Here is a 27,749-nt window from a genome sequence, read left to right as displayed (position 1 = left end):
AAAAAAAGAATATATATATATATATACCACAAACTTACAGTACTAGTTATATACTGACCTTTTTGATCCTTATTTTCCTGGCTATCCCAATCCGAATAGAAGGCAGCTGTTATCTGCTCCCAAATTTTCTTCTTGTTAACATTGTCCTTAAAACGAGAATGGGTCTGATCATATAGCTCGGGGTGCGTCTGCACCCTACTTATTAGGACATCTATATCTATTGCAAGTTTTTTCTTGTGGCCTGCCATCTCCAAATAGCACAAAACTATTCCATTCATGAGGCTAACTCCGCCTCATTATACCTACAACAGGTAACATAAAATTGAAAACACATGATTTGTATTTAAATGCGCATGTGCAATAACTACAACGTCAGAACATTCAGCCAACCACTTTGAACAGGCAAGCATTACCATAGGTTAAGATTGAATGCGTCAATGCAAAATTTGCATAAACGCAGAGCAGGATCACTGTTATTTTTACGTACCTCGCTGATGCGCATCGCACCGCGTGCACTCTGAACGTCGCATTGACTTATCTTTGATGTGCGATTTCCGACATTAAAAAACCTCCGTCATGACGCACCGCAACGGAGCACTGTGAACGTAGCCTAAGGGCTAGTTCACACTGAGGCACTGTTTAGCACTTTGCTGATCGCAGGCAATCAGCAAAGCAATGTATTCCTATGGGACCATTCTCACTGCAGTGTATTCAATTTGTATAAGTAGCAAACGTGCTGCATGCATGATCTCAGCCGTAATCACTATGTGAGGCCTTGTTCACAATACAAATTGATAGCGCAATCGCAGGCACTGAGCGATTTTGTGAATGCTTGTAGAAGCGCTCTTCCTTGAGCTTTGCGCTTAGAAAAGCACTTTTGTGGAACGATGATTTTTTACATTTCCTGACGTCAGTCAGGAAGTGAACTCTTTGACCCAGAAATGAATGAATACAATGTATTTATTAATAAAAGCGCTCGGAAAATCGCCTTTCAAAGTGTTTTTTCAAGTGCTTTGCGATTTCCCTATACTTACTATTGAACCAACAAATGCTCAAAAAATGATGCAGGAGCCGCGTTTGCGATTCAATAGAAAGCGCATTGCTCATGTCATGAGAACACTCACATTGAGCACCATTGCACTAGCGCTTTTAAGCCGATTTTTTTTTAAATCGCCAGCGCTTAAAAAAGAGTGAAATCGCTCTCAGTTTGAATAAGCCCTGATTCTTGCTCCCCTGAATGTAAATTGCAAAAATGCAACAACCAAGAAATTGTTGGAAACTCCAAAAGGTGGCCATACACTGGTCGATTTGCCATCAGATCGACCAACAGATAGATCCCTCTCTGATCGAATCTGATCAGAGAGGGAATGTATGGCTGCTTTTACTGCAAACAGATTGTGAATCGATTTCAGCATGAAATGAAATCTGTGAAGCTGCCGCTGCCACCGCCCCTCGGTCCCCCGCATACATTACCTGATCCGGCCGGCGCAAGTCCCCCCGTCTCCGCTGTCTTCTTCTCTGCCCTGGGCTCCAGCTTCACTGTACTTCCTGTCCAGGGAAGTTTAAACAGTAGGGTACTTGAGGGCGCTCTACTGTTTAAACTTCCTGCCGGGACAGGAAGAAATGAAGCCTGCCCAGCGCGAAGAAGAAGCAGCGGTGACAGCGGGGACTCACGCCGGCCAGATCAGGTAATGAATTGCCGCTAGCGTCGGTCAAACGCCGCTATCGACGCACTCCCGACCCGCCGGAAATCTTCCGCAAGGACAGGGACGGGAATCGACGGGAATGATCAATTTCGGACGGAAATCGATCCTGCTGTCAGCGTTTGCGCAACGATTTCACAGCCGATTCGATCACAGTGATCGAATCAGCTGTATATCGACGGGAAAATCGGTAAGTGTATGGGCCCCTTCATGCAATTGTTATCTGAGTGTGAATCAGCTGTAATACTTTAAGCCAAAGTCAGACCCTGATCAAAAATGCAGATCAGATGTTTGACTGAATTAGCTACATGCTGGTTTTAGGTGTGTGATTCAGACACTACTACAGCCAAAGGGATCAGCATGGCTGCCAGGAAACTGGTATTGTTCCTAATGCTAGGTACACACGTTACGTTTTTCCGCTCGATAGATGCGTGCAATTGATACATTCCGTCATGTCCAATGTTACTCTCGATCGTTTTACCACTCGATTTCTCATAGAAGTGAATGGAAAAAGATAATAAAAATGAGCAGAGGATAAGAGGATCGAGTGGAAAAAAACATTAGAGTGGAGAATCGAGCGGAAAAAAACGTATCGCCTGTGTACCCAGCATAAGGTGATAAATATGGCAGCCTCCATATCCCTCTCTCTTCAGGTGAGGTTCTTATACATTTCATATACCTGAAAAACTATAAATACCAGCAGCCTATGTAAGATTCATACAAAGACTCCATATCTAAGGCTAAAGGCAAAAAAAAGAGAAATGTGGAACATGATTGCTGAAATTAGCTGACTTTCCAGTTAGTAACATTTGGTAGCCCAACACTCCCCTAGCATGCAATGTTTAGGCAATGTAAGATCCACTTAATGAATTGTTCTCGAAAATGAAAGCATTCTACGCATATTGTCCTATGTGTGTAAACAGTGCTGGATGGCTGGCTAGTTGTTTCACTGCAGCGCAGAACACATGAGGTTAAGCAAAAGCTTTCCCTCCCACAAGCCTTCTCCTCTCTCACACTGCAACCACTCCTCCTCCTGTTGTTTCCCTGGGAAGGGAGGGGGTGGAGGGGAGAGCAGGCAGGAGAGAGCTCACCCACATCACATGTCACTAGCAGCAGCTCACTACTCGGTTGTGTGTGTTTAGTGCCGGGTACATTTTTATATGTTTCTGAAGCACCAAGACATTTTATGTTAATAGTCATTTTTGTGCTTTCTCGCAGGCATTTTATTTATTAAGATATGTTTCATGGATCCAAAAGCAGGAAAGGAAGAGAATCCAGTCCAGATTTTCCATGTACACTGTAATCAGAAAGAAGTGGATAATGGTTGCTAGAGCCTCTCTCAAGCCATGCTGGGCCAGATAGATGTAGTCATTCGTGTATATACCTATATCCGGGTTGGAGAGGAAAAGAGACATACAGACAGAAGCTGAAAAAGTTTAATTTTGCTCTCTACAAGGAGATCTCCACCATGAAGTCACCAAGCAAGGCAAGACACAGACCGTAAGGATGAACATGGCTTATTAAGGCTTTCTTTTCCTGGTGTTTAATATTGACTGTTTTGCATTTTATTTTATTTTTTTGTCATTTGAAGTGATCAGAAGTGCATTTTCTTCTGCTGGACATATTTTCTTATAGGACATTTCCTTGGAATTTGCTGCTATCGTTTTTATGTGCCGTGATTTATTTTTGTAGTTATCTTTATTGTACATTTTGGGACTCTTTTTGCTATTTGGATTGGCTGAGATGTTGCAATGATAATGGCAGCGCAAGTGGTTTCAGCTGCTGCGCCGACCACCAATGCAAATAATAAAAGCAAAAACCAGGGGATACCTGGACTAAATCAGGACTTAAATCCTGGTGGAATGGGTCCAGGTTCTGTATCGATTTCTGGATTAGGAGATGGGACACCCAACAATGGAATGAACAACAATAGTGTGGATCACCACCACCACCACAACCTTTTGCACCATCACCACCACCACCATCATCTACTTCACCACCATCATCACCATGAAATGAATATGGCAAATGCAACTTCATTATCATCTTCATCATTGTTATCTTCCACCACTAATAATACAAACAATAATAACAGCAGCAATTCAGACACTGGACCGAATGATGGAAGAAATACAGCATTGTCACCGCACTACCAGGCTATGGAGATGGGTATTGAGATCCCGAACCACAAGTTGAAGGGTGGAAGTGTTGGGGACTATTTAGCTCACCCACTTCATCACCATCCCCATCACAGCCAGCAACATACACACCACCATGCACCCCAACACCTACAGCAGCATCCTCCACACCATCCCAACCATCCTCCCCAAGAACTTAACCAGCTTCAGCAGCAGCAGCTCACAGGGGTAGTACAACAACCACCACCACCGAATAAAATCAGCCCTGGAGGAGGCAGCAGTAGCAGCAGTGAAGCGTCAGACATGGAAAATCAGCAGCAGCAGCAGCAACAACATTCTGGTGCAGAAGAGGGCTGTAATAATGCTGGTACAGAGGAAAAAGATGTTGCTTTAGGTAATCAGAGCAACCCCCAGCCTAGAAGAACTGTAAAAGCAGCAGAAGACGACGAGATGCAGGGAAAAATGATGGCTGGGGATCCCATGAGCAGCCGGTATGAACATGTAATGCTAGGAGGAGGACAGCAGCAAGGAAACAGCAGCAGCAATAACAATAATATTAGTGGAAATGCTGGATCATTATCTTCTTCATCCTCCTCTTCATCTTCCTCATCTGAATTTAATAATTATTATGGCAGTGCATCAGCAAGCAGAGTAGGGCCCTGCTTTGATCAACATGGCAGACAACAAAGCGCTGGTATGGGGATGATGCATTCTGGATCTACGGCCCCCAGCAGCAACATAGACACCATGCAGAACTCCCATGAAGGGTATGGCAACAATCAGTATGACCACTACCAGGGATACAGCAGGGCCGCTGCTGCAGGAGGAGGGGCGGGAAGCTATGGCAGCTCTGCCTCTGCATATGGGGTGCTGAGCTCCCCAAGGCAGAGCAGCTCTAGCACCCCATGCAGCAGCAACATGATGATAGGTGAAAGGGGTGGTAGTCATGGCAAACCACCAAGCACTTCCAGTACAGGGGGCTTCCAAAGGTACCAGGTGCAAAACCAGCACCCATCAGGGGCCACCCCTACCCTGAACCAACTACTAACATCCCCTAGCCCTATGACGCGGAGTTATGGTGGAAGCTATTCTGACTACAGCACTGCTAATGCACCCCAACAACAGTCAAACAGTACACAAGGGAGTCAACAGCCTGGGGGTATAGGGATGGGCAAAGACATGGGGTCCCAGTATGGAGTTACCAATACAGGCTGGGGAGCACAACAAAGAAATCACCCAGCTATGAGTCCTGGAAGCACTGGACAAACCATAAACAGATCCCAGGTAAACAACATTTCGTATTAACAGATTATTTTTTGTGCTTGACTTTAATTTCAGTATGTTTATGTATTTACACAAGCCTGTAGCTCTGTTGCTGCATGTCCCTTGTAGTTTATATTTCCTTATAAAGGATTGCAGCCATTTAAGAGCCTGATGGGGGAGGCTTTGCAGCTGTCCTTCTTTGAAAATAGATTTAAATTATACAATAACGGACAAACTAATAAAGGCCCAGATTTTAGCGCTTCATCTGTGACCCATTACACTGTAAATGACTGCAAGCTTGGTTGTTCAATACATTACAAAAACAGTGTTTTATTTTTATTCCTCTTCATTTGTGCATTGTTCTTTCAAGCCTATTAAGAGAATAACCTGTTTGCATAGGCATGTTCAGTAAAAGAAAAGTATTTTAGGCATATTTATTCTGTTATATAATCCGTTTTAAGTATGAATCTCCATTTATGATGTATGGTTGACATTTGATGCAGCAAACTCTATTTTTCGGGGGTTGTTGTTTATTAATATTATTATTATCACTTTTATTATTATAACTAAAATACGAGTTAATGATCCAGTCCATTGCAAGCATGACCGTTTGTAAGACAAAATGGGAATTCTCTCACTTTATGCCTGAGAAAGATGGAGTTGTGGTTGTTTTTTTTGTTGAAGGAACAGAGAATGGCTGCCCTTCATTCTCCATAATGTGGGTGCTGTGTTGTATTTTCTTTGTCTTTCTTATCATTTAAATGTGAAAATCCTAACTATTCACTTGAATCGACTACACAGGCTTCATTTGCACTTTGCAATGATCTTTTAAATGCCTTTGTTCAGTTATTAATGCACTGGAAGCTGCAAAGGGGGTAGAAACTGCAATGTATCACTGATATGCTGCTTGCTAGCAGCTTGATTCTAAAGAGTGACTTGATCTCCTTTGCAAGGTTTGGAATTTGAATTGTGGAGGTAAACTGGCTGTAATAGTCTCCAGACAGCTGCCTCTGAGTTGACATCTAATCTGCCATCTGATTGGCTCCCCTCTCACCATTGGGCATTTAGCACTGCTGATGTAAATAGAATTGCTGAACAGTGCAGTCACAAATATTCTCTCCCACAAATAATAATAGCCAGACGGCAACATCTATTGACACGGTTCCTGTTTTTTTTTTTTTCCCCCCTCTTCAATTAACATAGCAGCTAAATCACAGTAGTACATTTAGAGAACAAGGAAATGCAGCTTGTATCTATGCAGTAGCACCCGTGGGAGTGAAATGCTTATCCTTCCTTCTCAGGATATTGTTTTCTTTTCATTCAATGTATCATCTTGAATTATTTCCATATAATCTTCAAAAAATCTAATTCATGTTGCCAGATTTTTAATAGAAAAGCTGCTGGTCAGGGTGGGGCTTTTTTCTCCTACTTCAAGGCCTCAATTTATCATGTTAAACTGGATGCTTTGAAAAACAATTTACACACACAATCAGAGCGCACACACACACACACACACACACACACACACACACACACACACACACACACACACACACACACACACACACACACACACACACACACACACACACACACACACACACACACACACACACACACACACACTCAGAGCGCACACATACACACACACTCAGAGCGCGCACACGCACACTCAGAGCGCACACACACACACTCAGAGCGCACACACACACACACACACTCAGAGCGCACACACACACTCAGAGAGCGCACACACACACACACACACTCAGAGCGCACACACACACACACACTCACTCACTCACTCACTCATTCACTCACTCTGTATGTATGTCTTTATTTATATTATTTACATGTGATGTTTAAATGGGGGTTGGTTACAGCCATACTTATTACAGTTGAAGGTTTTAACCAATATTCCTAGTATCTTTGTACATATATGACCATTAGATAAGTAATGCATTTTCCACTGCAGAACATTTGGAATGTATTAGTAAAATGTGTGTTGCTTTGTGAGGAACACACTTTCTGGTGAAGTGTTTAGTGTGAAATGCAAGTGCAGTTACTGAGAAAATAATATAGTTACTAGCACACTAACCTCACAATTTGCGTTTATGTGTAAGGCCTTCCTGTGGAACCTTGTCCACTATCATGTTTATTTGAACACATATTGTAACATTTTAATTTAATGCAAGAGTGCTAATCACATTTAAGAAGTTACCATAAGACTAGACTGATCATAGTATGGATCTGCTTGGCACCTATGTCGGAAATCCCTCAGCCCTCCCCACTCTAATAACAATGCCAAATAACCCTATTTTTAGACCTCAGACCTTGCTTGTCAATACAAGGACTATATAATTGTGTGGCAGCTACATGGACCTAAAGGAAGGGGGAGGGGGGGGTGGAGGTTACACAAAATCATCTTAGATCTGTCAGCCTTTTTCTTACAGGAGCTGTATGCCTGTAGTAAAATAAGTACATAATATAAATAATAGGAAATGTAGAGACTGTCATGTCCTTTTTTTAATGCTAGTACTCTGTCAATTATAATGGCCTGTTATACAGAACTGGAGTGTCAGAGGGGTGTCCTAAAAAATGATCTACTCCTATTTGTAAGTGTGCAGGCTAGTGTAGGGTTTTGCTAGTACAGTAAAATCACTTTAGGCATCGGGAAAAGTAGTTTACTATATTAGAAGGTTACTATATCAGAAATTGTCATACTGGTCGCACAATGAAAGGACACAGAGACAGGTGATTGTATACAGAACATGCCTCTGTGTCCTAATATGATTTCACAAACCCACCTCGGGTTCTCTTTAACTCCTTCACTAATTGTGAGTAATTTTATCTTTGCAATGCTTCAGCAATCGAGCACAGACAGTGTCTAAGCTAGATCAAAATGCACAGTGCTCAATATATAGGGATTTTCATGCAATACCCATGCAACAGCTTCCACAGGAAGCATAGGTCTCACCAGTTAATGTAGGCAAAGTACTGATAGTGTGCTTCTCTGTCCACAATTCTATGCAGCCTGGATGATGCTGTAATGTTGCAGCCATGCACAAGAAAGTCAAAGATAGCAGGCAATTCCTTTCGCAATCAGGCAGCAGCTTGGACAGGAAGCATAGGTCTCACCGGCTGGTGCCCTTTAGGTAATCCACACAGGCCTAGAGTGCCTAGAATGGTGTGCAGATAGCGAGCAGGATATAAATGGCTGCCAAGCCACCCACCGACCATAGATCATGGGCCTCCAAATGATGTATGACACATGCACCCGCCCACTTTCCACTACAGCCAGATAGAGAATAACGCAGGGGCCAAAAAACAGGTTTACTATAACATAAGTTCTATTATAATTGGTTTTATTATACCAGGTGGTACTCCCATTGACTTATAATGGTGCTTGGCCGGGACCTGGACATTTTAGTTTACTATACCTGAATGTTTATTATATCAGAGTTTAATATAAAAAGATTATACTGTATCGTACTTTCTGGTTGAACTTGATGGACAAATTTCTTTTTTCAACCGAACTAGCTACGTAACTACAATATATGCATTTCACAAAGACAAAGCCCAATTTATTTAAAAACCTGTAATCAAAGTTGGGATTACTAGGAACAATTATTTATAATGTACCATATACCCCACATCCCATGAAAGATATTAGTCTTGATTGAGGACTTTTGGGATTCTTAACAGGGAAACAGATATAGAGAAGTATTAGGGCAGAATAATTGGATTTGTCAGTCAGGTCATCTATTGTTAAACTCACTCATTTATATATGTTATACAAATTTAACAAAGACATATATGTATATGCATTACAGTCATTTTTTTTTTATTTTTGTGGGTAAGAAATTACAGCTCTAAATTTAATTTTTGTCTAATGCATCAAAATGGTCACATAGCTTTAGCTGGTTATACCTACTGGGCCGCAAGTGTCACTCCTAGTGGAAATACAATTTTCTTTCATTTTTCTAATAATGATATGCCACTGATTTTTGTTTGGCATGAATACATGTGAGAATTCTATGCTTTTTTTGGTGGTTGTGCTTCCTCTGTCTCATGTATCTGGAATTGTATGATTGTAGATTAAGGCCACACTGAATCTGCATCTCTTCTGGCAACAGCGCATGTTGCAAGGCATGGTAACTCCTTACCATTCATTTGTAATGTTTGAGCTGTCCAGTAGCACATAGCTTGCCTCGAGTTATTCATCAAGGAACCTGATGCACTGTGGGCCTAACGTGATGATGTGAATGGGCCCATTGTCGGACCCATTTAGTGCATTTCTGTGCAATAAGTAACATTTTAACATACTGCTACACGCATGGTGTGAACTCACCCTTATAGAAGTACAACCTTCCCAGCAAGTTACTACAGTAGTGAAAAAATTACAGTTCTAGTAGGTAGTTTTAACATGCAATTAGACATTATTTCAGCGGTTTTAAATTATTTTTTGAGATCTGCATTCATTTTTGTCATGATGTTTTGGTTTTGATTTGGTTTTCAGTGTTTACTTCCTGTTATGCTCCTCTCTCTCCTGTAGTTTTCTGTATTTCTCTAAGCAAGTGTTTACTGTATGTGTTTTCTTTTATAGACCTGCTTTGTGTATATCTCTTGCTGATGTGTCTGATGTTTTCGTTGGTTATACATACAGTATACTCCTAAATGCCTTTTATGCTTACATTCCTGCCATTCTGTCTGTCTCTCTCATCTCTATCTTTTGTGTGTGTCTCTTGGCTCCTTTTTCTTTATGTCTTTCTGCATTTAAGAAAAAGACTGCTTTGTCTCTCTCCATCTGCTTTCTGTGATGTTGCTATCCAATGTCTGTTTATAAATGTGCTCGTATGTCTTTTTGATTAATATATTTGTGACTTTTTTCTTTGTATATTTGTTTCATAACCAACTGTTTTGTTGGCTCTTAAGCTGAAATTCAGTATTTATATGAATATTTATTTTTATTTTACTTAATTGCTTTTTGTGGATAGTGACTGGCGTAGTGATTTGTATGTAGAGATTCTTGTGTATACCTTAATTGTGTAATCTCTATGCAACTTTATTTTTTGTTAAACCATTTATATACTACACAGTGCATTTTGTAATTTAGCTTTATTTAAACCCCCCCCCCCCCCCCCCCCCACACACACACACAATATAATTGGCACAACTCGGTTATTAATCTCTTGTCTATGTAAACTTCTCATGTCTATGTTAAATTCTGCCAATCTTTAAAGTCTTTTGCTACTTTCATTTAGTAATGTGTAATTAGCATTGCTATATAACCAATTAAACAGTAACCAGGCATAATTCATATCTATTATAATGCTGTATAATGTCAGAATTCATAGGAACTAAAAGTATAGTATACATGAGTTTTTTTGTTATTTTTTATTGTATAATTTTTCCAGAGCTGCAGATAACAATAAATTTTCAGCACTTTTAACGCTTCGAAGACAGGCATACTCATATTATGTCTGAGGCTACAATTTGTGCTTTGGATAGTGATGGGACACTCGCATACAAGCCAGCATCAGCTATTTGGTAGTGTTGAGATGAGAATTGGCTGTATATGCAAACATATGCTCAACAGGGAAGGAAATTGACAATGGCTGTGTCAGGTCTCTTTTACAAGGGAGGCTGAACTACTTGCTTCTTGGGCAGTTCAGACTCCCATCTGCTAGCCACCAAGCTCCTTCCAGCTGCAGATATAATGGAGCCGAATGGCAGTGTTTACCAGGCAGCAAAAGAAGCATCATGTTGCATCTGCAATGCAACGCGCACTGTGTGAACAAAAATTGTAAAGTTAGGAGCTGTTGCTTAGTTATCTGGATTCGGATAAATGAACACAGCTGCCTCTGAATTGATCACCAGCGCTTGACTATGATTTGGCCATGGTCACTTCATATCCTGTTGAGTCAGAAATTATGCTATATATGCAAATTACTGCTCAGCACTAAAGATTAGCTTAAAGTTTGACTTTCTTTTTGATTGGTGGCACTAATCATTTGCAATATAAAATTGCACTTACATTTAGGTTTCTTTAAAATCAGCGTGTAGTGGCTGCTCACGATCGTAACCCTCTGCCGCGGTCTGGCCAGGACCCGGAAATGCGACGTTGTTGTTCCACGTTCCGCTGGCTGCGGTGTCACAAGGAGGGGGCGTGACCGCTCATGTAAATGCTTCTACATTGCTACCGGTTTCAGCACTTCCTGCGTCTTCAGCAGGAAGCGCTGAAACCGGTAGTAACGTAGAGGCATTTACGTGAGCGGTCACGCCCCCTCCTTCCCCTCCTGGCGACACCGCAGCCGGCGGAACGTGGAACAACGACGTCACATTTCCAAGTCCTGGCCAGACCACGGCAGAGGGTTGCGATCGTGGGCAGGCCACTACACTCTGATTTTAAAGAAACCTAAATGTAAGTGCAATTGTATATTACGTATCCTCATTAAACATTTTAATGCACTATTGGAGTGCTTTTTTTGTTTTCTCCATACACTTCAGTACCTGGAATCCACCCAGTGAGAAGCAGCTCCGAAGTGCACCCACAAAAAGGATAACACCTGTAATTTTTTGCATAAGTGACTTTAGCCGAGCTAGTTAGCGCAGGACATTTCTTCTTTGACTGTTTGTTTGCAGATATATAACTGGCTGAAAATTAATCCTGAGACTCCAGCACTGCAAGGCAAGGGCGTTGGCTAGTAGCTACTTCCACTCTGCTTAGTTGAGTTTGTCCTGACTGGTAGTATCCGCAAAGCACCTATAGACATGGCTGGATCAAGCAACTGTCATTTTATGTCAGTGCTTCAAGAGAAGGTGGAATTTGTTAAACTGTACAATGCTGACAAGTATAGGTCATTTCATATTGATAGATATATAGATTATATATGCTGTAACGTAAATATCTTGAAATTGCTGCATTTGTGAATATTTAATTTTTTGGAAAAGATTATTTCCATAACTCACACAAATCAAATGGTACATAGCCCTCTTACTATCAAGAAATAAAGTGTGTGTGTGTTTTCCTTCAATAAATTCAAAAGGTATCAAAAGGATCAGGATCCTCATATCAAAATGCATAGTCTATGTATATTCATGAATATAGTGTTAAATATATGCACATAAAATTCCTCTTGACAGCCACTGTGCAAAATATACAGAGGCACAGCTTTCTTAGTCATCCGCTTTTGTATTTATTTATTTTTAACAGGAGCTGTTCCAGTCTTAACCTCTTCCACTGGATTGCTGTGACCTTCACATATGCAGATTAGCCATGTGTCTGTTTGAATTGAAACTAGCTGCCTCAGGAAGGGAGTTTTTTTTTTCCTCTTTCTTTTTATTCCACTGTGAATCTGACAGCCATTCATCCCTGACCTGGGCAGAGGTAATAAAAGGAAATTGGATTCAAATGGAATGCATACAGATAATACTGGAGACAGCAAGCTTCAGTTGTAGCAACACTCCATCTGGCTAAAAACAGAAAATAGAGATCTCCAATTAAACCTTTACTGCTGCCTATTCTTTGATTAACCTGTTCAGTGCCTAATAGGCTTGTGCAGTTTTAATTTTACTTTCACTGATATAGTATATCATTTTTTGTGCTTTATATTTTTAAGGAAGAACTGTTTTAAAGTTGTTTTACAAAATATCAAAGTAAGCCATTATTTAATGCCACATTGACTTCACTAAGAATCGATTGCAATTGTATTTGTAAAGTAACCCTAAAGTTACACACACTTGTACATTTTCATGCATTTAATATAAATGTTGCTAGATTAAACTGTTTTGCCATATAAATTCTATATTCATTTCTTAGACAACAGTCAACCCTCTGCACTCAAAATAGTCTCACGGCAAGCTGGAACTGCAGTAGCAATAAAAGCATCTAGGCTACAAATTGCAACAAGAAAAATGACTGTATGTTGTTTGACCACTCCCCTCAGCACACGCTTTTCCCTTAAAACCTTAAGGTGGCCACACACAATACACTAAAATGATCAGATTTTACGGCAAAAACGATCTGATTTTCTGAATAATCGAAAGGTTTTTTTTTAAATTGGAGCAAGAAATCTGATCAGATTTCCCGTTTTTGTTTATTCGATAAAAGTATCCGGAGTGCTGGATTTTTCTGATGAATTTTTATGAAAATTGAATGGTGTAGGGTAGATTGTCGGTATACACACACACACACACACACACACACACACACACGCACACGCGCACGCACGCACGCACACACACACACACACACACACTCGCACACACTGTAATTGACAGAACTCGGTTATTAATTTCATGTCTATGTAAACTTCTCATGTCTATGTAAAATTCTGCCAATCTTTAAAGTCTTTTGCTACTTTAATTTAGTGATGTATAATTAGCATTGCTATATAACTAATTAAACAGTAACCAGACATAATTAATATCTATTATAATGCTGTATAATGTCAGAATTCATAGGAACTAAAAGTATAGTATACATGAGTCTTTTGTTACTTTTTATTGTATAATGTTTCCAGAGCTGCAGATAACAATCAATTTTCGGAACTTTTAACGCTTCAAAGACAGGCATACTCATATTATGTCTGAGGCTACAATTTGTGCTTTGGATAGTGATGGGACACACACACACACACACACACACACACACACACACGCACGCTCACACACGCTTCCATGCAATTTTCTCAGTTTTCAATGATCTTTTCCATAATTGGGCAAAAATTGAACAGGTGTGTGGTACATAGGTCAGATTTTTTTTTTAAATGTTACAATTAGTCAGAAAAAAAAATCATTGCAATTATTAAATTGAAAATCTATTTTAAAAATTGTATTGTGTGTGCCTACCTTTAGTCCCAGCAGTATTAGCATGGCTATCCTTTCTTGTGTACATGTTTTAGCTGCCATGGTGGCCTAGCTTTTTTGCCCCTATACTAGCACCACTTATTTATTTAATCGTGTGAATAGTGCAGTTAGCTCCCTGGAGAAATTAGACTGCTTTATGTCCATGCATGTGTTCCTTTTAAAGGTAGTGCTGAAATTGCCTCAGCGTGCATTTCTGGTTCAAGAGCATGAAGTGTTTGCTTGCTTGCTTGCTGACTGGTGTACATTGGTCCCCAATGCCATGGAGAGAACCTCAATGCTGGTGACTTGATCTTGTACAAAAGCTGCAGTTCATTTTGGAAGCTAGGAGACATTATTGCAACTAAATTCAATTTTGCAACCATTGCATTTTATTGCTATTAGAGTTCCAGCTTTTTGAGTGCAGCGGTTTAACATTTGTATGTAAATTGACCATTTACCACAGCCCCTGCTTTTCCCTTAACCACTTCCCGACCGCCCACTACACAGGGGCGGCGGGGAAGTGGAGCCCTGCAGGACGGCCTCACCCACAGAGGCGGCGGTCCATTTAAGGGCATGGGCGGAGCGATCGCGTCATCCGTGACGCGATCCTCCGCCGGCGCCTGTCACCGCTCGCTCGCCGCAACATCCCGCCGGCTATACGGAAGCGCCGGCGGGATGTTAACCCCGCGATCGCCGCATACAAAGTGTATAATACACTTTGTAATGTTTACAAAGTGTATTATACAGGCTGCCTCCTGCCCTGGTGGTCCCAGTGTCCGAGGGACCACCAGGGCAGGCTGCAGCCACCCTAGTCTGCACCCAAGCACACTGATTTCTCCCTCCCCTGCCCCAGATCGCCCACAGCACCCATCAGACCCCCCCCCCCTGCCCACCCCCCAGACCCCTCTTTGCACCCAATCACCCCCCTAATCACCCATCAATCACTCCCTGTCACTATCTGTCAACGCTATTTTTTTTTTATCCCCCCCCCTGCTCCCTGCCCCCTCCTGATTACCCCCCACCCCTCAGATTCTCCCCAGACCCCCCCCCCCAGACCACCCCCCCCCTGTTTACTGTATGCATCTATCCCCCTGATCACCTGTCAATCACCTGTCAATCACCCGTCAATCACCCGTCAATCACCCGTCAATCACCCGTCAATCACCCCCTGTCACTGCCACCCATCAATCAGCCCCTAACCTGCCCCTTGCGGGCAATCTGATCACCCCCCCACACCAATAGATCGCCCACAGATCCGACATCAGATCACCTCCCAAATCCATTGTTTACATCTATTCTCTCCTCTAAACACCCACTAATTACCCATCAATCACCCATCAATCACCCCCTATCACCACCTGTCACTGTTACCTATCAGATCAGACCCTAATCTGCCCCTTGCGGGCACCCAATCACCTGCCTACAAGCTCAGATTGCCCTCAGACCCCCCCTTATCAATTCGCCAGTGCATTAATTACATCTGTTCTTCCCTGTAATAACCCACTGATCACCTGTCAATCACCTGCCAATCACCTATCACCCATCAATCACCCCCTGTCACTGCCACCCATCAATCAGCCCCTAACCTGCCCCTTGCGGGCAATCTGATCACCCACCCACACCATTAGATCGCCCGCAAACCCGCCGTCAGATTACCTCCCAAATGTATCGTTTACATCTGTTATCTTCTCTAAACACCCACTAATTACCCATCAATCACCCATCAATCACCCCCTATCACCACCTGTCACTTTTACCTATCAGATCAGACCCTAATCTGCCCCTTGCGGGCACCCAATCACCCGCCCACACGCTCAGATTGCCCTCTGACCCCCCCCCCCTTATCAATTCGCCAGTGCATTAATTACATCTGTCCTTCCCTGTAATAACCCACTGATCACCTGTCAATCACCTGCCAATCACCTATCACCCATCAATCACCCCCTGTCACTGCCACCCAACAATCAGCCCCTAACCTGCCCCTTGCGGGCAAACTGATCACCCACCCACACCAATAGATCGCCCGCAGATCCGACATCAGATCACCACCCAAGCGCAGTGTTTCCATCTATTCTCTCCTCTAAACACCCACTAATTACCCATCAATCACCCATCAATCACCCCCTATCACCACCTGTCACTGTTACCCATCAGATCAGACCCTAATCTGCCCCTTGCGGGCACCCAATCGCCCACCTACAATCTCAGATTGCCCTCAGACCCCCCCTTATCAATTCGCCAGTGCAATATTTACATCTGTTCTCCCCTGTAATAACCCACTGATTACCTGTCAATCACCTATCAATCACCCATCAATCACCCCCTGTCACTGACACCCATCAATCACCCGCTGTCACTGACACCCATCAATCAGCCCCTAACCTGCCCCTTGTGGGCAAACTGATCACCCACCCACACCAATAGATCGCCCGCAGATCCGACAACAGATCACCACCCAAGCGCAGTGTTTCCATCTATTCTCTACCCTAAACACCCACTAATTACCCATCAATCACCCCCTGTCACTGCTACCTATCAGATTAGACCCCTATCTGCCCCTAGGGCACTCAATCACCCGCCCACACCCTCAGAATGCCCTCAGACCCCAGCCCTGATCACCTCGCCAGTGCATTGCTTGCATCTATTCTCCCCTCTAATCACACCTTGAGACACCCATCAATCACCTCCTGTCACCCCCTAGCACACCTACCCATCAGATCAGGCCCCAATTTGCCCCGTGTGGGCTCCTGATCACTCGGCCAAACCCTCAGACCCCCTTCCGATCACCTCCCCAGTGCATTGATTGCATCTATTTTCCCCTCTAACCACCCCCTGAGACACCCATCAATCACCTCCTGTCACCCCCCTAGCACTCCTATCCATCAGATCAGGCCCAATACAACCTGTCATCTAAAAGGCCACCCTGCTTATGACCGGTTCCACAAAATTCACCCCCTCATAGACCACCTGTCATCAAAATGTGCAGATGCTTATACCCCTGAACAGTCATTTTGAGACATTTGGTTTCCAGACTACTCACGGTTTTGGGCCTGTAAAATGCCAGGGCGGTATAGGAACCCCACAAGTGACCCCATTTTAGAAAAAAAAGACACCCCAAGGTATTATGTTAGGTGTATGACGAGTTCATAGAAGATTTTATTTTTTGTCAAAAGTTAGCGGAAAATAATTTTTATTGGGTTTTTTTCACAAAGTGTCATTTTTCACTAACTTGTGACAAAAAATAAAATCTTCTATGAACTTGCCATACACCTAACGGAATACCTTGGGGTGTCTTCTTTCTAAAATGGGGTCACTTGTGGGGTTCCTATACTGCCCTGGCATTTTAGGGGCCCTAAACCGCGAGGAGTAGTCTAGAAAACAAATGCTTCAAAATGACCTGTGAATAGGACGTTGGGCCCCTTAGCGCACCTAGGCTGCAAAAAAGTGTCACACATGTGGTACCGCCGTACTCAGGAAAAGTAGTATAATGTGTTTTGGGGTGTATTTTTACACATACCCATGCTGGGTGGGAGAAATTTCTATGTAAATGGACAATTGTGTGTAAAAAAATCAAACAATTGTCATTTACAGAGATATTTCTCCCACTTAGCATGGGTATGTGTAAAAATACACCCCAAAACGCATTATACTACTTCTCCTGAGTACAGCGGTACCACATGTGTGGCACTTTTTTACACCCTAAGTACGCTAAGGGGCCCAAAGTCCAATGAGTACCTTTAGGATTTCACAGGTCATTTTGCGACATTTGGTTTCAAGACTACTCCTCACGGTTTAGGGCCCCTAAAATGCCAGGGCAGTATAGGAACCCCACAAATGACCCCATGCTGGGTGGGAGAAATATCTCTGTAAATGACAATTTGTTAATTTTTTTTACACACAATTGTCCATTTACAGAGATATTTCTCCCACTCAGCATGGGTAACTGCGCTAAAGGGCCCAAAGTCCAATGAGTACCTTTAAGATTTCACAGGTCATTTTGAGAAATTTCGTTTCAAGACTACTCCTCACGGTTTAGGGCCCCTAAAATGCCAGGGCAGTATAGGAACCCCACAAATGACCCCATTTTAGAAAGAAGACACCCCAAGGTATTCCGTTAGTAGTATGGCGAGTTCATAGAAGATTTTATTTTTTGTCACAAGTTAGCGGAAAATGACACTTTGTGAAAAAACACAATTAAAATCAATTTCCGCTAACTTTTGACAAACATGACAGGGGGTCAGAAAAGTCAGAGATGCTTGAAAATGGGAAAATTCACTTTTTGCACCATAGTTTGTAAACGCTATAACTTTTACCCAAACCAATAAATATACACTGAATGGGGTTTTTTTTATCAAAAACATGTTTGTCCACATTTTTCGCGCTGCATGTATACAGAAATTTTACTTTATTTGAAAAATGTCAGCACAGAAAGTTAAAAAAATCATTTTTTTGCCAAAATTCATTTCTTTTTTGATGAATATAATAAAAAGTAAAAATCGCAGGAGCAATCAAATAGCCCCAAAAGAAAGCTGTATTAGTGACAAGAAAAGGAGCCACAATTCATTTAGGTGGTAGGTTGTATGAGCGAGCAATAAACCGTGAAAGCTGCAGTGGTCTGAATGGAAAAAAAGTGGCCGTCCTTAAGGGGTAGAAAGCCCTAGGTCCTCAAGTGGTTAAAATCTAAGTCCCATCGGGATGAGCATGGCTATTCTTGCTTGTGCATTTCTTAAGCAGGGTTCACACTTGCAGAGTTTATAAGTTTTCACAAATTCCCACATGTCCAATGCAATTCTAGTTCCCAGTATGCAAATATTCAGTCACGTTTTGTTCTGTGGGAAAATATACATTTTGCAGCATAATTTTGCATGTAGTGTGCGAAACGCATGTCAAAGCAAGTCCATAGGAAGGCATATAAAATGCATAAAAACATTGGAAAAATGTGTGCTTTTTTATTTTAATGAGCTAGATGATCTGTTTGTTTTTCTTATGTTATTAAAAAAAAAAATCACACAGAATGCACACACACAATTCCACAAAACACAAACCGCAAAACGTGGATATGCATATGTGTATTTTCTGATGTGTTGGTCACTTGGAAAAAGTGTTGCTCAAGTCAAACCAAGGTATTGACCACCCTTATTTACATCTGTTGCAAGTTCTTTTTTTTTTTTTTTTTTTTTACCAAGCTACATTAACAGGAAATATCTGTTTAGGTCTAATCTTTTTAAGTTAACCAGTAGCTTACCACTAGTATTTTTAAAACATTCAATTTGTTCCTCTTAACGGATCAATGGACGTTTTAAAACTTCAGTCACCACTAACATTGCCGTGCACGCGTGTGGCCACCATGTGTACCCATCAGGACTCGGAGATCCGTGACTGGTGAAAAGGGACAAATGTTCCCTGAGCTATTCACAGTGCCTGTCATGAGAGGTCATGGCTTCATTGAGAAGCCAATGATCTTTCCTGTAACAACACTGTCCTGTGTGCTACAAACTCTATTTAACCATTCCACCTTCCCCCGGGAGGAGTAACTACGCCCCTGCAAAATGCCACAACTCTGTGCAGGGGCAAAGGTACTACGTCCCTCCCGCTCGCCCCCGCCATGCTCGGTACCGCTGCTCATTACTGCCGATCGTCAGCCGCTAGATCAATGAATGGGAAAACAAATCCCATTCATTGATCTAAGTTCCCCTGTGAATGGCAGCAGCCTTCTATTCAGACGGCTCTGCCATTCTGTTTCCGTACTTGTGGCCAAATTGTAATATTACACCCCTTTTTTTCAGTTAATCATCCCTAGTTACTTTTTTTTTCTTTACTTAACCCCTGACCTCCCACACTCCCCTAAAGTTACCTTTTTTTTTTTAATTAAAAAAAAATTACAAATAAAAAAAAAATACATAAATAGTTACCTTAGGGACTGATCTTTTTTAATATGTATACAAAAATGGTATACTACAATTACTTTATAAATTATGGGCTTGTACTTAGGGATAGAAGCAAAACTAAAAAAATGCACCTTTATTTCCAAATAAAATATTGTCGCCATACATTGTACTAGGGAAAATTTTTAAATGTTGCAATAACTGATACAAATGGGCAAATACAATGTGTGTGTTTTAATTGCGGTAGCATGTTTTATTTTGAAACTATAATGGCCGAAATCTGAGAAATAATGAATTTTTTAAAAATTGTTCTTATTATTCTCATTAAAACTGAGTTAGAATAAAATAATTCTTAGCAAAAAGTACCCCCCAAAGAAAGCCTAATCAGCGGCAAAAAAACCCAAGATATAGATTTTCGTTGTGATAAGTAGTAATAAAGTTATAGGTGAAACAATGGAAGGAGCGCTGACGGTGAAAATTGCTCTGGTTTTTTAAGAGGAAAAACCATTCGAGGTGAAGAGGTTAAAGCGCACAGAATAGTGTGTGTGGGAAATCTAGTTGTAAAAAAATACATAAAAACACACATTTTACATTCCATGTTACACTTAATACATTAAATAAAAATACATTAATTCCTCCTTGCCCCTCCCCTACCGACCCCCCCTCCCCCAACAAAATAAAACAATTGTAAAAAAAATAAAAAATTACTGCTTTTTTCTTTTACCCACTTGCCGACCGCCCACTACCTATGGGCAGCGGCAAAGTGGCACCCCCAGGACCGCGTAGCGCCGATCGGCGGCGGTACCTGGGGTACTGTTCAGCCAGGGATGCGCGCGCATCCGCCAGCAATAGGCTCCGCGCACCTGCAACGTCAAACCGCCGACCAATTAGCAGCGCCATTATACAGGCTGCCTCCTGCCCTGGTGGAACCAGTGATCAAGGGACCACCAGGGCAGGAGGCAACCCCCCTAATAAGCACACACAAACACTGATCCTGCCCCCTGATCGCCCACAGCACCCCTCAGACCCCCCCGACCACCCCCTCAGACCACTGTTTGCACTCAATCACTCTCCTAATCACCCATCAGTCACCCCCTGTCACTATCTGTCAACGCTATCCTTTAGATCAGGTCCTAAACTGCCCCCTGGGGACTCCTGATCACCCCCACCCACACCCTCAGATCCTCCCCAGACCCCCCCCAGACTTGCTTCCCCCCCCCCTGTGTACTGTATACATCTATTCTCCCGTCACCACCTGTCACTGCCACCCATCATATCAGACTCTAACCTGCCCCTTGCGGGCACCTGATCACCCGCCCACACCCTCAGATCGCCCGCAGAAGCGCCCTCAGTTCACCTCCCAAGTGCATTGTTTACATCTGTTTTCCCCTCTGATCACCCATCAATCACCCATCAATCACCCCCAGTCACCACCTGTCACTGCTACCCATCAGATCAGACCCTCATCTGTCCCTTGCGGGCACCCAATTACCCGCCCACCCCCTTTAGATCGCCCTCAGACCCCCCTGATCACCTCGCCAGTGCATTGCTTGCATCTATTCTCCCCTCTAATCACACCCTGATCACCTGTAAATCACCCCGTCACCCCCCCTGTCACCCCTACCCATCATACCCGACCCTCATCTGCCCCTTGCGGGCACCAAGTCACCCGCCCACACCCTTAGATCGCCCTCAGACTGCCCCTAATCACCTTCTGAGTGCATTGATTGCATCTATTCCCCCCTCTAATCACACCCTGAGACACCCATCAATCACCTCCTGTCACCACCTGTCACCCTCTAGCACACCTACCTATCAGATCAGGCCCTAATTTGCCCCGTGTGGGCTACTGATCACTCGGCCAAACCCTCAGACCCCCTTCCGATCACCTCCCCAGTGCATTGATTGCATCTATTCTCCCCTCTAATCACCCCTGAGACACCTATCAATCACTTCCTGTCACTCCCTAGCACTCCTATCCATCAGATCAGGCCCTAATCTGCCCCCTGCGGGCTTCTGATCACCCGGCCAAACCCTCACCCGCCCCACCGCAGTGACAGAATGTTTTCTTTCTGATCACTGCTGGTCTTTACAACTTAATTGTGGCTGAGACCAACCGTTATGCCACACAATACGCAACCGCCAATCCAAGAAGCTACCATGCCCAGCCTTTTCAGTGGAAACCACTCCAAGTTTCCGAACATAACATTTTTTGGAGCCTTCTCCTTAACATGGGTCTAGTCAAAAATAATGTATTGCGGTCTTATTGGTCTATGCACCCAATACATCACATGCCCATGTTCTCTACTGCCATGTCCAGGTCACGATTTGAGAACATCCTGCGCTTCCTGCACTTCAGTGCCAATACAACCTGTCATCTAAGAGGCCACCCTGCTTATGACCGGTTCCACAAAATTCGGCCCCTCATAGACCACCTGTCATCAAAATTTGCAGATGCTTATACCCCTGAACAGTCATTTTGAGGCATTTGGTTTCCAGACTACTCCTCACGGTTTACAGCCCCTAAAATGCCAGGGCAGTATAGGAAACCCACAAGTGACCCCATTTTAGAAAGAAGACACCCCAAGGTATTCTGTTAGGTGTATGAGGAGTTCATAGAAGATTTTTTGTCACAAGTTAGTGGAATATGACACTTTGTGAAAAAAAAAACAATAAAAATCTATTTTCGCTAACTTGTGGCAAAAAATAAAATCTTCTATGAACTCACATTACTCCTAATGGAATACCTTGGGGTGTCTTCTTTCTAAAATGGGGTCACTTGTGGGGTTCCTCAACTGCCCTGGCATTTTAGGGGCCCTAAACCGTGAGGAGTATTCTGGAAACCAAATGTCTCAAAATGACCTGTGAAATCCTAAAGGTACTCATAGGACTTTGGGCCCCTTAGCGCACCTAGGCTGCAAATAAGTGACACACGTGGTATCGCTGTACTCAGGAGAAGTAGTATAATGTGTTTTGGGGTGTATTTTTACACATACCCATGCTGGGTGGGAGAAATATCTCTGTAAATGACAAGTTTTTTTTACTATGTATGTCATGAGGGTATATTACTGATATTTTTTGCAAATAGCTAGTAATCATTTATTGGGTACGAAAAACTCAAAAAAATATATTGTCACCATACATTGTACTAGGGGAAAATTTAAACACTGTAATAACTGGAACAAATGGGCAAATACAATGCAGGTTTTATTAACAATTGCATTGTTTATTTTAAACCTATAGGGGATGGAATTTGAGAAATATTAAAATTAATATCAAATAAAGTAATAACTGAAAACAAATAGCCCCCCCAATAAAGCGTAATTTGTGACGAAAAAGACAAGGTATAGATCATCTTGTTGTGATACAGTGCTGCTCATAATTATTCATACCCCTGGCAAATTTTGACTTGTCCAAAATTATTCATACCCTTCACAAACTGTCACAGTCTGTGGGAAAATCCAAAGTTCTATACCATTCCAAATAGTCCAAGCTGTTCTAAAGCATCCTAATTACCCTAATTGATTGGGAATTGCTGTTTTAATCAGCTCAACAGGTGAAAAGCAGCTGCTCTCTGCAGTTGGTTTGTGGACAGTCATGGCTAAGACAAAGCAGCTCAGTGAGGACCTGCTGCTGCACATGTGGCTGCTCACAAGTAAGGAAAGGGCTACAAGGTCATTTCTAAATGTTTTCAATTTCCAGTGGCTACAGTGCAAAGTATTATTAAAAAATACAAGACATTCCGCACTGTGGAAAATATCAGAGGATGTGGTTAGAAGCCAAAAATGAGACCTGTGCTGGCCGGGAGAATAGTGAGAGAGGTGAAAAAGAATCCAGGGATCACCACCAAGGCCATCCTGGTGAATCTGGGCTCTGCTGAAGGCAATGTTTCAAGACAGACAATCCAATGGACAATGCACAATGCTGGGGTCCACAGATGCAGACCAAATAGGATGCCATCCAGATAAGGCACACAAAAGCTCACTTGGCCTTTGCAAATGCTCATCTGGACAAAAAGAAGACGACTTCTGGTGTTCTGTGTTATGGTCAGATGAAACAAAAATTGAATTGTTTGGTCACGATGTTTCTTTCATTTGGCGTAAAAAAGGAGAAGCCTTCAACCCAAAGAACACCATCTCCACTGTCAAACATGGTAGTGGGAACCTAATGCTTTGGGGTGTTTCTCAGCCAATGGAGCAGGGAACCTAATCACAGTAAACGGCACCATGAAAAAATACATGAGGATTCTCAACGACATCAGGCAGTCTGCAGAGAAACTTGGCCTTGGGCACCAGTGGACATTTCAGCATGACAGTGACCCAAAACACACAGCAAAAGTGGTGAAGAAATGGTTAGCAGACGTTTTGGAGTGCCCCAGCCAGAGTCCTGATTTGAGAATTAGTCGAGGGAGCTAAAGATCAGGGTGATGGCAAGAAGATGCTGCAACCTGAAAGATTTGGAGCTCATTGCTAAAGATGAATGGGCAAAAATACCTGTGGAGACATGCAAAAAGCTGGTCTGCAATTATAGGAAGTGTTTGATCGCTGTAATAGCCAATAAAGGATTTTCTATTGATTATTGAGAAGGGTATGAAAATTTTTGGACTGGACACTTTTTGCTCTAATGTACATAAAAGCTGAGAAATGTTTTTTTTTCCACAATAATGCCTCTTGTACATTGTCTTGTTATCTTTTGGGAAACACCTATGTCCTTTCCCGTCAAATAAATTATTTCTGGTTGAGTAACAGTAACTTTAAGTCAAAATTTGCCAGGGGTATGAATAATTATGGGCAGCACTGTAAGTAGTGATAAAGTTATTGGTGAAAATTGCTCTGGTCCATTAGGGTAAAAACTCCATGGGCCTGATTCACAAAGCGGTGATAACTCAGTTATCACGCCTAAAAGACTTTAGGCGTGATAAGCTTTGCACCGTTGAGTTAGCACCACTTTGTGCTCTTTATCGCGCGCAAAGTCCCGCGCGCAAAGTTTGCGCGCGCAACTCCACGCGCAGCGCCCATAGGGTTTAATGGGCGCATCGCGCGCACTGCACCATGTGCCACGCGAATGCGCGCGGAAAATTCGCGCGAGTTTCTTCTTATCATGCCTAAACTGAGTTTAGGCGTGATAAAGGGCTTTTCACTGGCGTGCAAACACTTTGCACTGCTTTGTGAATCAGGTCCTATGATGGTGAAGTGGTTAAACATCCCTTGTGTGGCTCTGCTTACCTATGGCTATACACTAAAAAGACTTAAGACCTCCCCACTCTGTTGTTAGCAGAGTTGAAGCCTTAAGGTGGCCACACTGGATACAATAAAATTATCCAATGTTACGGCAATAAAACAGTTGTTTCTACAGAAAAATTGAAAGCTTTTTTTTTTATTCTTTGAACAAATCCTATCAAATTTTCTTTTTTTTAATATGTCAATTGGGAGTAGCAGATTTTTATAATCAAATTTTATGAAAATTCGATAGTGTAGGGTAGATTGTCAATTTTATATTTAAAACAGGTAGCGCTAGGGAATACCATGTAGTAGTTACAAAAAGTACCTTTAATTGTTGCTTGTCAGTTGTCAAGATTGTCAATTTCTTACTGTATAGACCCAAGCAATTTTCAACTTTCATTATTTTCATAATTAGGGAACAATTTAACACACGTGGTACTTTTTGAATTGATTGTTTGTGGCTTTTTAAACATCACACCTACACCATTCAATTTTCTAATACATTGAACAGAATTTTCTACCACTGCTGACTGAATTTTTCTATACATTTTATTGTGTTTTTTTTTTTTCAAAAACATGAAAAATCAAATATTTTTATAGTATTGTGTGTGGTCATCTTTACAATTGTTAACCTCCATCTCCCTGTGAACCACAAAACAATGTCTTGCATCCTCATATAGACCTACAGTATGGTTTCTACTGAAATTCAGATATACTCAGAAATGTAGTCTGGTTCATCGTACTGTGGTTGACACATGGATAAACTTAATTGATCCTACTCCCAAAGAGTACAAGAAGCAAGCTTTACTGCCGTCTGAAGCACATTTGGCACATGAAACGTATTCTGCTCACCACCTTGGATCTATACAGATAGTCTCATACTAGCAAACACTCGAGTTACATTCAAAGTTGTCCTCCTGTACAAAATGTACTGTACTCTTTTTACTGTTGTATATTTCCGTTTATTACATGTTGCAAAATTGTAGAAACTGTTGTAAATTGTTTAAAGCATATCCAAAAAACATTCAAACCAAAAGACAAAGCGTAGCGCATACCATTATTCCCTATAATCCATACATATAGACTTCAATGCGGTGCATCATCCAGCTAGATTGAAATTGATAACAGTCTATTGCACATAAGGAAACTCCCAGGAGAAACACGCACTCAATTGCAGTATAAAACTTCAAACTTTAATCACCAACAACATCAAGCGGCAATAATAAAACTGTATACCTGTTGGACACGTGCATCAAAGAGGACGTGCGGAGGAGGGTCAACGATTGTTTCGCCCTGCAATCTGGGCTTCCTCAAGGCTGTTCACCCCCTGTCCACAGCTCAGTATTTGTAACTCAGGCTTCACCCTCCTCACACCGTTCTGACCACTCACCATGCTGGAAAATGAGCGCCAATTCACTTGATACCACTCCCAAGGAATTGCTAGTCCTGCCACTCAAGGTGGATCCAATCTCTGTGGTCTGCAGGAGAACACTGCAGGTACGCTTCTGCATATCGCGCACTTCCGCTCCTGCTAGGGCTATACATCGCCACTACCTCTGCCCTTCACTGTTGGGCCTAAACGTCACATCTGAGTACGCTTACATGTTCCAACATGGAGCATGCACTCTTCTGATGTCAGGACCGCAGCTGGGAACACTCAACTAAATGCAGGAACAGACTTTCACGTTCCTGCGGTCCGCTCACCACGGGGAGATTTAATACACCATCTAGTGCTAAAATCAGGTAATAGAACGGGGAGCCCAGACACAATAATAAAACATTGCGGCATACATGTATAATTACACAACACTCTGTTAAAATAAATATTCATGGATGGCCCATTCTATAATAGGTGGTTAACCACACATATCCACAGTTGTGCAGGAGAACACTTCAAGATTGAGATTTATCATGACACATGGAGAAACATTTTATGCAAAAGAGGACCTCAATCGTGTTGGGAGGTGATTGTGAGAAACACTCACTTACTCTACCAACTGTCTATCCTAGGTCCTAACATCTAATGATACATCATAAGATATAGTTTAATACCCAGCCACACATTGGATGAGCAACCAGACCTACCACCAAGTCGGTGTCATTCCTTAATCATTGTGGCAGCCCAGTACTCTACAAAAAAAAAACCCATACCTATTCTATCATTAAAGCCCATAGGCCTTCTACCTCCAACCTCATAAACCATTTATTCTCAAATCGCAGTAATTTTGTGTCTATATCTATAGCACCCTTCTTAACAGGGCCGGTTTTACAGCTCAGGAGCCTATAGGCACATAAGCTCAGATGCACTAAACTCCACCCCATAGCAGGCCACATGCATGGAAAAAAAAACATTCCTCTCTCTCCCTCTAAATTGCAGCAAATAAGCACTTTTCTTTTGTTCAGCTCGCCTGAAGGCCCTCTCCAAAACTGTTTTTCTATAGGCACACTTTTGAAATATCTCCTTTACTTCCAGCATTTGTTTTTTTTTCAACTGTTTTGTTAGAAAAAAATGTTTAACCCTCCTCATCTGACTGCACGGTAGGGAGTCCTTCAGATTGTTGGGGTGAAAGCTTTCTCCATGTAATACTATATCCAAAGCCATTTCCTTTCGGAAAGTTTCCATTTCCAATTTATTATTGACCACTGTTATTTTATAACCTAGAAACTCCAACATTGTCCAACATCCAA

The 27,749-nt window shown here is 42.3% G+C and overlaps 1 protein-coding gene across 4 annotated transcripts in view; it reads left to right on the top strand.

Moving 5' to 3' along the window:
- Nucleotides 1-2,788: 2,788 nt before the first annotated feature.
- The window catches only part of ARID1B (AT-rich interaction domain 1B), a 703,333-nt gene continuing 678,372 nt past the window's right edge, over nucleotides 2,789-27,749 (top strand). For all 4 annotated transcript variants that reach the window (XM_068231874.1, XM_068231873.1, XM_068231875.1 and 1 more), the window contains exon 1: nucleotides 2,789-5,125. In XM_068231874.1, the coding sequence (XP_068087975.1) occupies nucleotides 3,455-5,125 (1,671 nt within the window). In that variant the 5' untranslated portion in view covers nucleotides 2,789-3,454. The remainder of the gene's footprint in view (nucleotides 5,126-27,749) is intronic.

This window comes from Hyperolius riggenbachi, chromosome 4 (genome assembly GCF_040937935.1).
Source record: "Hyperolius riggenbachi isolate aHypRig1 chromosome 4, aHypRig1.pri, whole genome shotgun sequence".
In the NCBI taxonomy this organism is placed as follows: domain Eukaryota; kingdom Metazoa; phylum Chordata; class Amphibia; order Anura; family Hyperoliidae; genus Hyperolius; species Hyperolius riggenbachi.
Note: the sequence above shows the minus strand (reverse complement) of the source record. Positions and strands in the feature narration are given on the sequence as shown.